The 13656-nt window shown below is 42.9% G+C and overlaps 1 protein-coding gene across 13 annotated transcripts in view; it reads right to left on the bottom strand.

Moving 5' to 3' along the window:
• Positions 1-13656, bottom strand: part of cacna1g (calcium channel, voltage-dependent, T type, alpha 1G subunit) — a 186621-nt gene that overhangs the window by 94053 nt on the left and 78912 nt on the right. For all 13 annotated transcript variants that reach the window (XM_035405059.1, XM_035405063.1, XM_035405067.1 and 10 more), the window contains exon 4: positions 5448-5581. In XM_035405059.1, coding sequence (XP_035260950.1) covers positions 5448-5581 — 134 coding nt within the window. The remainder of the gene's footprint in view (positions 1-5447; positions 5582-13656) is intronic.

Below are 13656 nucleotides of genomic sequence, written 5' to 3'. Positions count from 1 at the left end.
TAACCCCAAGGATGGCGGGAGCACCAGACCAAGGCCGGGACGGGAACAGCTGAAACGAATGGAGGCAGAGCAACTCCGGCTCACGCTGCTCGCCGGCTGGAAGCTCGGCGAGGACTACCGCGGAGCTGCGGCACGATCAATGAGAGGGAAGAGCTCTGCCATCTGTAACTACAGCACCTGCGGAATGGGTGCGCTATCAATTTCAGATGCACTAGGAAAGCAGAACAGGAACAAAGGCCATCGGACAAATCGGCTGGCATCAGTCCAGTGCCCTCCGACGATCCATCCCTGATGGCTATCGAGGGACCTCCGTCTTCTTCTCACTCTGAGGTGACTCTTTGACCCCTGTGCTCACCTGAAAAGAGGCTACGGTCACACAGACTGGATTTCAACACTTTGACCGCACCCGTTGACCAGTCACATATGGTGGGAGTCACTAGCTCTCCCAGCACACACGTATCTTCCCTAACAGCTGGCATCCTGGTCGCTGCCAACCTGCAGATGGCAACGCCCGGACTCTGAGTGATTCGCGCCAGGCAGACCAGAGATGCTGCACTTGACCGCTGCTGTCAGGTCCAGGAAAACAGCCGCCCTATGAATGCCTGATACGATTTAGCCAGATACAAACTGCTTCCATACAAATTCAACCAGAAATAGCTGACAAAAAGGGAGAATCCTCACAGAACTATAACATCAAGTTTTCCAACAAAAACATAATACTAAGGCCAGAAAGGAAGCTAATGCTTATTAATGCCCTGCAAAGGGGTCAAAGTGTTTGTTATGACCACTGAAATATAGCTGAAACACAAAGCATAGACATGGTCGTAAGCAAACAACACGTCTCTCTCTCTTAGAGCTCAAATGTAGTATTCTGAGTCAACCTCTCCATTCTCTGTTTTATTTTGACAAATGAATTCCATACCCAGAATTTAATTTAGCAGTGGGTTTGAGCTGCGTGTGAGCCAGAGGAGAAAGCTCAGATCAGGGCAGGCCTCTGAGACTCAGACAGCCTGTCAAACCCATTACCTTCTTGACTTTCCTATGAGGTAGAGCTGTTAATCTAAATCAGCTGCTTGTACAACTCGCAAAGGGGGGAACAGTCATGATACAGGCAACATTCATAAGTAAGTGTACATGGGGGTGTGTGTGCGTGTGTATGTGTGTGTGTGTGCGTGAGTACGAGAGAGAGAGAGGGAGTGACCGAGAGGCAGCAAGTGCTATTCTGCATTCACGTGACAAAAAGAGAATGGCAGCTGAGATCAATTCAGGGATATGTTGATAGTAAAATGACTACAGTAGGATAGAACCATTTTAATGATGCTAAACAAAGTATGGGCACTGTTTCACAATGTTTTTCCAGACATCCTAAAATTTGGGGTTTTCCGTTGTATTATTTTTCCATCCAGAGAACCATTGGACAGTTTTGAAACAGTGCTGTAAAACATTTCCCTTTTAAAGTATATAGCATTTTGTTATTTAATTCTCCAAATGAAGGCAAATCTAATTTTCCTGAAGTCTATACAAGTCTATACAAGACATAGTATGCTGAAATCCAAAATGGTAATATGAGAGGTCCATTAGAAGATTGAAACTTCTGAAACACCAGAGACCAAAACCATGCAATTACCAAGTGATGGCTTTGTGTGACACGTTTTAAACAAATAAAATAGATAGATACACTATTACATGTTTACTTTCAAGTCCGTAAAATTGAAATTATCTCTGCGACAAGATAGCCCGTCTCTCTCTTCCTCATGCCACCCTGCTGGTGACACCAGTCTGCTAACCCAAGTCACAAATGGTAAACACTCTTGGTGCTGGACTTGGCAAGATAAGAACTGTTAAGTACAAAACTCTGGTTCAGACAGCAGGGTGCTTGGAGCCTGTCGCTACACAGAGGGACACAGCAATAGCAGAGTCAGACTTCTAACTCCATCCACAAGAAAGCGTTGTGCTGTGAACTGCCCAGACCACCGTTTTTAGCTCAATTTATAGATAGAGGACGCACCCCTGGGATTTTTTTCCATTTTTCTTTGAGAAAGAGACAAGCCTCTCCACTTCATAGGAAAGGAACACCTGGGCTGAGCATAGGGTTTCCCCTTAACAAAACCTTCTGACTACACAGCAGCAACATTTTCACATTGATTGAAACAAGGCTATTTGCTGTCTCCTGCAATCACCAAGAAAATTCTACTAAGGCTTCAGAGAAAACACAAGCATTCATAAAAAAAAACCACTTTGTAGTAATTATTTCTTTCAGAGAAAACAAACTGTTCATCAAAACCATCCTCTCCGGCTCTTTGGTTGGCAACAAATTTATACCAGTCTCCTTGTTACCTAGGTTACCATTGTCCCTGAATAGCTGTGGGCTTTCGTGCAGGAGCAGCGTTGACATTCTTTGCAGCTCTAGCCACACGCCACACAGAACTTCCAGCTGGCTCTACTTTAACTCGTAGTGCATATTTGTCATATCTTCACTAAAGCTAGGTGTCCCTCATTCAGTGCTTTCTCCAGTCTCTCTGCCATGATGTGAAAAGCAGATCACAGACAAATACAGTCACGCCCAGTGTAATTCTACTCTTTTGTTCCTTCCTATGTTCCTATGTTCTCCCTTCAAGCAGCCCACAGGGCTCATGGAGTTGTGCATACAGAACACCTGGTGGCCGTTTGGTCATTGTACTTTGAAGCAAAGCAAAGAGAAAAACGTACTAGGGTCAGAGCCTTACAACACAGGTGATGAGCCTCAATTAGCTAAAGAGAGTCACTGTGTGAAGTGCCCTTGCCCGGACCCAGCAGGTCACCCTCAGGCCTGGCACAGGACCTGTGAGTACCGCCAGTGATGAGATGTCTGGGTAGAGGGTAAGTATGAGACATGAGTCTTTATCCCTGACAGGAGAGGCCATGGATGATGGATGCACTCTGTTCTATTCCCACAGTGAAGGACACATGTCACATTAGCTTTGAACAAGTCTCCGGCCTTTCAAGTTCAAAGGGTTAATAAAATGCAACCTTACTAGTGAAACTTCTCTGGCACCTCATACAGTAGGATGAAGTCTAACTGCTTTTTAAAATTTTGTTGGCAATACCAATGTCAATCCAACGGAGATTCATGTTAGTCTCCCATTTCATTTGCTCATCAAAAATGAGTGGATTTTGGGCTTAAGGTACAAATTGAATCAATGCAGATAGAGAATTATAAAACTCTTTGAAACCAGCAATGTATTTACATACCAATGACCTCCCTCTGATTTGAATGGAAAAATTGATTTTGATGGAAAGAATTAAGTACCAAAATAATAGGCACCACTCATACACAAACAAACACACAATGCATGCAAGTACACACACACACATACACACACACACACACACACACACAAGGACAAGTGCACATGACACACTCATAAGAGCAAATTGAATATGGAAGGAGACTAAACAGGTGTGAAATTTGAGTGATTCAAAGCACTGTGTTACCCCAGCCTTGAAAGGGAGTGCAGTATGAACTAAAGCAGGTGCAGAGTAAGGTGTCCTGAGGGATATTAATCCCTTCTCTGGTTAATAGAACTGAAGGAAATTGCCAGCAGTTCTATATGACTAACGCCTTCCTCAAGTTCACTGTAAGTACTCTGTTCCAGTGGGAGTGAAGCCTGCCTTTCCCTGAATGGCTTACAAAACAGGCCTCTACTCTGAGGTGCTGCACTATTCCACTGTAGCATTTTAACTGTAATAAACAGCTGAGTGGTCACGAGGAGTCTTCATAAACCCCCAAGGATACAGTTTGACTCCACGCACTAATGAAAAATTAATCTAACCTTGCGAAATGATGCTGATGTTTGTTGTTGGTCATTTAATTACAATCTGTAATGCCTTGGTGAATAAGACACTGCGTTGGCTCATTGATTTTTTTTATCTGTTTATTGGAGTCAATAAGAATCACAAGCCGTTGCTTTGTTTTGAATGAGATCACTGCCCCGAGCCTGCAGTTTGCAGCATTTACTGAAAGATGCTGTTAACACAGCTCACTTTGGAAAATGGAAGCCCAGTAGTTCAGATAAGATCAGGAGCATGTGGGAAAAAAAAGGAAAGTTGTGGATTTTTTTATCGAGTTAATGTGTAGAAAAGGGGCGATGTAGATATACTGACATATCATTGTGAGGTGAACCTCGATAGGATTTTTAAAATAACATTTGTTATTTCATTTTGTCTGGTACTGTCATTTAATTCTCCTGATTCTACAATGTGCCATGTTCTGCTCTGCAAAAATATTTTCAGCTACAATGAGCATTATTTGCAATATATGGATAAAGCATGTTACATGATCAATCTCAAAGTGGTAAAAATGTGGAAAAAAAATACCTAAGGAAGGAAGGCTGTGTATAGAAATATAAAAAAACACAAGAATATCAGACTGCTGAGTTTCTTATTTAAATTAAATTAAGATGAAAAACCCAATCAGCACTTTAACCACAAAGTTAAATCTCAACTAACAGCATTCAATTTTATGGTTGCATGGCTTTGTCAGGATTTGTGATTTGTCCTGTCCTGCCCTCTGCTGTACTGTGCGGTGTTGTGCTGTTGTGTCATATACATTGTGTTACGCTACATTGTACCGCCCTGTCTAGTGTTGTGTAGTGTTCTGTGGTGTTTGTGCCCACAGTGAGGGAGACATGTCACGGTAGCTTTAATAAAGTCTGCTGCCCCTCGAGTTGAAAGAGCCAGTGTACCTGTACCAGTAACCCTGGACTGCGGGCTCGTCTAAGGTGATATCCCGCTGTGTATCGTGTGTGTTGCATTGTGCTGTGTTGCTTTGCTCTGCCGTGCTGTGCCCTGTTATATTGTGTCTGCGATGTGTGGTGCTGTGCTGATGTCACGTTGTGGGTCCTCGTAGAGCAGAACCTCTGCAGGAATACGGGTTATGCTGTGGGGTGGTCAGTAGTGACACGCTGAAACAGAGGGTGGGTCAGTACTGACACAGAGGGCAGGTCAGTATTGATACGGTATCACAGAGGGTGGGCCAGTACTGACACGGTGACATAAAGGGCAGATCAGTATTGACATGGTGACACTGATGGCAAGTCAGTACTGGTACGGTGACACGGGGGGGGGTCAGTACTGGTACGGTGACACGGGGGGGGGGTCAGTACTGATACGGTGACGCTGAGGGCAGGTCAGTACTGATGCGGTGACACTGAGGGGGGGGGGTCAGTACTGATACGGTGACACTGAGGGGGGGTCAGTACTGATACAGTGACACTGAGGGGGGGTCAGTACTGATATGGTGACACTGAGGGCAGGTCAGTACTGATACAGTGACACAGAGGGGGGGGGGTCAGTACTGATAAGGTGATATGAAAGGCAGGTCTGCACTGACACGATGACACGGAGGGGGGTTAGAACGGAAACGGTGACACGGACATGACACAGAGGTGTGTCCATGGGCCACTCACCCAGCCAGCACGATGAAGAAGTCTAGCCGGTTCCACGTGTCTCCAAGGTAGCACTTCTTTCCAAAGATCCCCAGAGCCACCATCTTTATAACCATCTCCACAGCAAAGAATGCGAAGATGAAGTCATCAAAATCCTACCAGAAGGTATAAAGACAGAATTAGAATTTCTATTGAAAACACACTCTTTACAACAATTGATTTGTTTGCTAGGAATGACCAGTGGAATCTGAATCATCTGATGCACCAAACCCTCCCATTTCTTTGACATATCTTAATTCAGCTGTGTCCGAGGGCAATGTGGAATAAGATTGTGGAGGAAGTTTTAAGCCCTTTTTCACCAAACAGTCAGCTCATGTCATTTCTGAAAAGGTGCAAAAAGCAGACTCATGACTTTCACATAAACCCTTCAAAAAGAGTTTACATAATGACGCAAATGAGGCCCCATCATGTGCTTTGCTGGAAATATCCTATTTATTTATATCATGCCAGATGTAGCAGATATTTGGAATTTAGAAAATGAAGTGCATATGAGCAAATGAACAAAGCATATAGTAATTAATGCAAAGCCTATTAATTATAGAGGAAGAGCAGTAGAAATGGTCACTAAAAATTTCATTTTCTTTCAATTGCTACATTTTGTAACAATTTGTTATTCAACAACACATTTTCTCTGTTTATTTCAAACTAATTAAGATAAGGGAAACTGATATTAGTTGGTTCTTTTGCAAATGCATTTGTTTTTCATGCAATCCAACACAGTTTGTAATACCCAATAATGACGCTGTCCATCCATTAATCCATTATCTGACCTGCTTATTCCTGGGCAGGGTCATGGGGGCCTGGAGCCTACCCCAGCATGCATTGGGTGAGAGGCAGGAACACACCTTGGATAGGTTGTCAATGCATCACAGTGCACACAGACCATTCACTCACACACTCATACAAGCGCAATTCAGACTGTCCAATTAGCCTAAGCTGTGTGTCCATGAATAGTGGGTGGAAACTCGAGTACCTGAAGGAAACATGCGGACACAGGGAGAACATGCAAACACGAAAAGGCCTCAGCTTTGAACCCTGCACCTCCTTGCTGTGGGTTGATAGTGCTATTCACTGCATCATTGTGCCACCCAATATAATGGCACTAATTTAAAGAAAACAGATGAATATGATTTGACACTAACCTAAGACAAAGTAATTCAAAGCCACATTTATTTACAGTGCCCCAACTATTATACAAACATTTATGTCCATATACAAAACAAAAAAATCAGCACATCAATTATACTCGCACACTCATGCCCACCTACAGCCAAACCCTACAGACATCAAATGATCTGGTTATATACTCTACATTATCCAGACTTTACCATTTGCATACAATATTCAATTATCTCACAAAATAAATGACAGTATATTTTTACATATAGAAATCATTATACATATATTATCAGTTGCTACTTTATATATAATAATCACATATATAATTGGATACTAAAAAATATTACCGAATACACTTTGCTGTCTCCCCCCGTCTAAAATAGCCAATTCTTCTTGTCCAGCGCTTCCAATAAAATTGCACAGAATCGTAACATTCGGATTACGTCATTCCAGTTTGAACATGGAACAAACCGAACAAACAACGGTTAGTAGCAGCTCATAACATTGCGTTGGTCGAACGTGGTATGCTAAAATAAATACATTTAATTTAACAAACCAAATGTGTGTAAGTTATTTTCCGTACATTACGGTGGTGAACAGATGTACAGTAGCGAATATGTCTGAATTGAAAAACCGGCAGACATAAATGGTGCGCACTACATCTACCAGAGCGGCGTTCTCGAGCCAAGCAACCGCTACCATGAGCAGATACACTGTTAAAACCCGTTCGTTTAAAAAAACAAAAATATAGTGTCTTCGCAGGAACGGAGGGTTCCCTCCGTTGCATGGGGAGGGGCTGCTTTAGTTAGTATGGTTAATGGAGAATTTCATTCAGAGAATAGCATTTCAATGTCTGTATTTTCCGCATAAGCCAACTTCCTGCCACTGCTTTTAGAAGGCAAAAAATAGGCTAATTGTGTTCTCAGCTTACCAAACCCCCTATTTTAAGGGGTGAGAAAGTGGAGTAAAAATAAATTGTTTTAAATAGTAACAAAAAACTGACAGATTTACATTGAAATTGGTTGCAATAAAAGAGCATATATTCAACATTTTGACATTTCCAGAGCAACGCACACAGTTTTTCTTCGGTTGCGCGCTGAACGACCACCAGGCTCATTCCCCAACAAGAAACGCTGAACAAATGCGGTCATTCAGCCCCTATGGCTTATCGCTTTTTCACACTGGTGAAACGCATCTTCCATCAGGACACTGTCGCGTTATAACTGTATCGGAGCGGGCAGCGAACTCCAGCTGTGCTGTATGTGTGGTGGAGATGCTATGCGGTTGGGTACCTGAGGACCACCATCCCCCTCTCCCCCCTTCTCAAGAGGAGCTGTCACTGCCTGGTAATATGCCTGGGCCACCTGTCTTTGCATTTAAAAAACCTTTTAAATAGGCATGTCCAGCCCCTCTCTGGGGAATCCCTAGGGTCAGGCCACATGCAAATTTTCTGACTTTATATACGCATGTGACACAAATGTATAACATTTCCAGATCGGCCTCCTGCTGATTTATGACTTGTTGATGTTAACGGGCTGTGGCACGGCATATAATTGCAACCTCAGTGCACATCCCTTTGAAGCTCATCATGTTAGTTTATGCCTTTCTTTTATTCTACAAAAAGCAAGCTAAATAACAGTTGTCAATAACCGGACCCGGCCCTAGGGTTTTGGTGGCCCTAAACAAGAATGCTGCTCTGGCCCCAAAGCGCTCCGACATTAATCACACAATTGAGTTGTGTCCCAGGGATGGTTGTGGCCCTAAATGACTGCATAAAGTGTTTATGCCAGCGGCCGACTCTGTCACTGACAAATGTGCCTCTGGATGGTACCTGCCATTCAGTTCGGTGCTACGAAATCACACTGTGGCGGCGTTTCGCTTTCAATTTTAAATCAGCTTGAAAGATACAAAATCATTTTACTGCCCATAACAGGAGGAGTTGGAACTGGTCATTTGCACAGCATGTTATTTACAAACATGTGGATTTATATTTTAACCAATCTGCAGTGACCATTTAGTGGACTGCCAATCATAAGGTAACTTGAAGTGACCTGTCAAACAGAAGGTCAGACACGCTGTGTCTGACCTTCAGCCCACATTTAGAAACGAAACACTTCATCAAAAGCTAAATAGTAACTTCATGTTTATAAATTTGAAAAAAAAAAAAAAAAAGCATATACAGTATCTCTACCTTCTGGCTTAGTATACACTTGAGAAATAAGGGTATTAATAATAATAATAATAATAATAATAATACAGCAGATGTTGGAGGTAGGGTTTCCCAGCCATACGAACATATCTGAGAATGGATCTCCTCTGAGCTTGCATCATAGTCCATTGACCCTCAGCATGAGCTGACAGAGTACTGGAGAAGTGGGGATCTCTTTAACATGCCCAGATACCACTAACCTGCACTGCCTCACTGTCACTCTGCAGGTGATACAATGTCCTCTCTCACACAAACATGAACATGCATACGTACACGTCGGACCTGGGTCAAATACGTATTTGTTTTGGATTCAAATACTTTTCTGTGCTCTATTGATCTTGCCTGGTGTAACTGAACCTGCCAATATGACCAAAAGGCAGGGGTAGCACCATTTGAGAGTATTTAATTGGTTCTAATACACCAGACAAGATCAATAAAGCATAGAAAAGTATTTGAATCCAAAACAAATATGTATTTGACCCAGGTCTGATACACGTGCACACACACATGCACGCATACACGTCCACACACATGCATGCTTACACGTGCACACACACACACACACTCACACACTCCGTCTCTCAGTCTCTCTCTACTCCCATCACTCTCTCTGCTCCATAAAAACCCACACCTCACATCATTTCGATCATAAAAGCTTTAAAGCTGGCGAAGAGACATTATTCAGTTTCTCCACCGTTCTCCCATCTGTCCGAAAGATTTCAAGTTAATAAGTGGGTCAAATTCATTGTGAGTGCTTAACAGGGAGGGATGATTTGGAGAGTGAAAGGTGGCTAACATGAGACGCTGTGCTGATTTATGTTTTATACCTGTGGTGGCTCTTTCTGCACAGTATACAGGCACAGGAAGTAAAATGAGCACATTTAAATCATCAAGGCAGAGCATGCAAGACAGACCCTCACAATAACAAATTCATCTCAGAGGACAGGAAGCAAGCAAAAGAGTGGTACACTGTGGTCTTCTTAGGAAAAAAAGTGCAGATGCTAGATCAGCTGAAGGGCATATCAGCAGTAAACAACTCGAACACACATGCATATGTACACAAACACACACACACACACACACAAGCATTCACATGTTTATGCATGTGTACACTCACGCACACACACAGGCATTCACATGTTTATGCATGTGTACACTCGCGCACACACACAAGCATGCACATGCGCATACTGTACACATGCACACCCACAAGCAAACGTACAAACAAGCCCACACACATGTACAGTACAAGAGTACACGCATATAAGTATCCTATAAGCACTCACACAAACACACACATGCACACCCATGAATACGTACATGCAAACTCTCTCACACACACACACACACACAAATTGAATCACCAAGGAAGATGGAACTGGAAACTCTCCCCATAATGCAATCAAAGCAGCATGTGAAGGATCGGAGAAGAGAGAGCCCATTTGCACATACTCCTACGGCTGCTTCCTCTTCCTTTCCATCTCTACAGTATGTTTAGTCTTTCCTCCTTAATAAAGTTTGATGGCACGCCGGCAAATGTTTGACACAGAAATGGCTTTATGCAGAGAGAAAAGGAGCGTAAGATATTGTGTGATTTTTACGTGACAGACTGTAAACACCAAGCCTACAAATTATCTGTGGCTGCAGCGAGAAGGCTTCAACACTCAACTTGCCACTGTGTTCGTGACTATATTTCCCTAAGACCAGGGAATTCATTTTTGTCCCCTGTAAGGGACATGAATCTCTGGGTTTAATCTGAACAACAATGTATTTCACTAAGCCAAAACCTACATTGCAAGGGACATTCAATGAAACTATTATAAATATTTGTCATATTTATTTTAAATATTTGTCATCCAAAACTCTTATATTATGTCAAAAAAAGAATTTTTTTTTTTCCTGCCTGGTCTCAGGAGGTTTATGTCTTTTAAAAAAAAGATATAAACAAGCCAGCACAACGGCCCTGCAGTTGGATATTTCACTTCCCCTCCACTATAATTAGTGGCTTAATAAAACAGATCTCACACTCAGTGCACCTATACATAATCGACTGAAGGCACTATGTATGCAAATTCCTTCAGATAAAAGTCTGAAATGCAATTATCACAGGGTCAGACACTTTCTTCATTCTCTAGGATGACCAAATTTGCACAAAGATGCAAGAATTTCCCCTGAAAATGAAGCAGCTATCAGATAAATCAGACATGCTGTGCAGCATCACCAGACTCCTCTGCCTTGAAAAATAAGATATAAGTCCCAGCACCAACATGAGTGTGTGTGTGCGTGTGTGTGTGCGCATTTGCATGCGTGCGTCTGTGTGTGTGTGTGTGTGTGTGTGCAGGGGGTGTCTTATTGATGATCGGAGCATTCCCAGAATCAAACGTGGAAACCATCATTCAAGTACTGCTACATAACATGGACACTAGAGCTGAATGGGGCTCTGCCTCACAGAGACAGAACAGCAGCTTGACGGCTGCTTCTGGCTGAGTGCGGGTATGAGGCCTGGTGATGAAGGTCACCTGCTCTCTCTGGGTTCTGGAGCACAGAGGTGCTCAGGTCCAGACTCTGCGACCAGCACTGAGCGAGCAAAGAAACCCAGGGCAGTGAATTCCATAGCCCCAAAACCCCTTTTCTTTAGTCCCTCCCCCTCACAGCTCACTGGAAAGGATCAAATATTGGCTCAGTCTTTGCGCTGTTAAATGGGAGAGCAAATATCACGGGAGCGAAGACAAAAGACGGCCTGAGAGGCTGTGTGGGAAGGCAGTCGATCGCAGGAGGCCTGCGGCGCTCGCTGGCTTTTATTGCATCGCCTGAGATTTCATTATCCTACCAAAGGCATTGCTTTGGTTTCGCTGAGAGGTTAAGCAGAGTCATGTCGGCCCTGAGAGAAGCAATGCGCCTCCGTGATGAATATGGAAGCGGATTGGGCGTCGTCGCGAATTTCCCCGTGTCGGAGTGTTTCGCCCGTTTATAGTGGCTCTTACGCCCATACGGCGAGGGGTGCGACCGTTCAATAAAGGCAACGGTGGAGATAATCACCATAAATACACTCCTTCAGGGGTGGAAACATTCACTGCGAATAATTCTAACACATAAGGGGGTCAGGAGTCACTCCTGCTTAGAGAATAGCACAGTGTAGACACTCCACAGACTGTCACTCGCTGGCACTGGTTACTGCAGTTTCATTGGTCCACCCATTTGTATGAAAGAACTGCATCACCCTTACGCATGTATGGACGCAACATGTACATTTTGGATTTTTAGGATTAAAGGCTTTTGGCATAAATGTTAATGACTAGGAATTCATAATCAATAAATCACCTCATTAGTCAGACAGGATATTGGACACAGATGATGGGTTATTATGCTGATGGTCAAGACAGGTGAAAATCAGGAAAGAAAAACACATTAAGGTAACCATTAATTCTCATTTATCAAAATAACAGTTCCTTTGGGCTGCCAGTTTCTTAGGGGGGATGGATTAAATCCTAACACTGTTGCTCACTGCCAGTCGTGTTAGCAACTAGTCATTCCTACCACAGTCACCTCTGACTGATAGAGCGATGTAACACTTATGCAATCCAAAAACTCATATACTGCACCTGTACAATTATTTCTTTGCTTGAAATACATGAGAGAAATCAAAGAAAATGGTTCATGTTTTGAGCACTGTGCCTAAGAATGACAAAAAAAACATATCAGTCTTACTAATTAGAGTGTGATTATATAATCTTCGTCATAGAACAACATAATGCATATATAGTTAAATGATGTTTGCAACTGTCAAGCAAGATCAATATGCTGATGCTGAAAGAGGTAAGATGCCTTGTCACCGTGTTCCAAAAAATAAAGTTAATGAAATGTTATTTGTATAACATGGTGTTTGTGTGTGTGAACATTTGGTTGTCAGAGGAGGAAATGACCATATTACCAAAAAAAAAAAAAACCTCACCTAACTTGTCTCCTGTCTGTGATTAAATTACTCAAGTTATTGATCTCAAGTTACAGCATGGTGACATGTTTCTGCATGCTCATCCAGCACATCATTAAGTGTAATCCAAGTCTTCTTTATTTGGTGTAGCCTCTTAATATGTTTTAAGCTATCGCTATTAGTACAGAGCTTCTTTTAATGTAACACAAGAGAGAGAGAGAGCTATGAGGGTGAGGATACAGAGACTTCCATCTCAGGGTTGGATATTCATTGGAAGAGCAAAGCTAAAGGAAGACAGATTATTTTAATCAAACTTCATATCGGCCTATCGACTTTATCTTCTCATGAAATGAAAGAAGGGACAACGTTTTCCCTGGTTGTGAATATGATCTTCTGAAAATTAATTGGGAGCACACTCAAACAGCACCAGCCCGCAGAAACCTTAAATATAATTTTTCTTCTCTCCTGAGGATCAAACTTCCAAACACATACATATTTATTCATTTTTTTAAAATCTATGTTTTTGAGGTTTAATGGTAATTAAGTATCTGATGTTATTATAACTTGAGTTTTTCCAATAGCCATAAAATTTACTCTGTTGCTGGTGAAGGATCATCATCGAAGGATCATCAAACAGCAATTAAACACCCTTCTCAGAAGGCTAAGCCCAGTTGTCTGTCCCCACCAACTGCCCTTCCATTCCCCCACACTAGCCTGCTCAGAGTCGTGCTGCAGTGCCACCTGCTGGACAGCCACCCACATTACCTGTGAATCTGCAGGGCCCCCGCATTACCTGTGAATCCCTGGGGCCACGCCCACCTGCATTACCTGTAAATCCGTGGGGCCCCGCCCACCTGCATTACCTGTGAATCCCCAGAGCCCCGCCCACCTGCATTACCTGTGAATCCCCA

This window comes from Anguilla anguilla, chromosome 2 (assembly GCF_013347855.1).
Source record: "Anguilla anguilla isolate fAngAng1 chromosome 2, fAngAng1.pri, whole genome shotgun sequence".
Taxonomy (NCBI): domain Eukaryota; kingdom Metazoa; phylum Chordata; class Actinopteri; order Anguilliformes; family Anguillidae; genus Anguilla; species Anguilla anguilla.
This window is presented reverse-complemented; position numbering and strand designations above follow the sequence as displayed.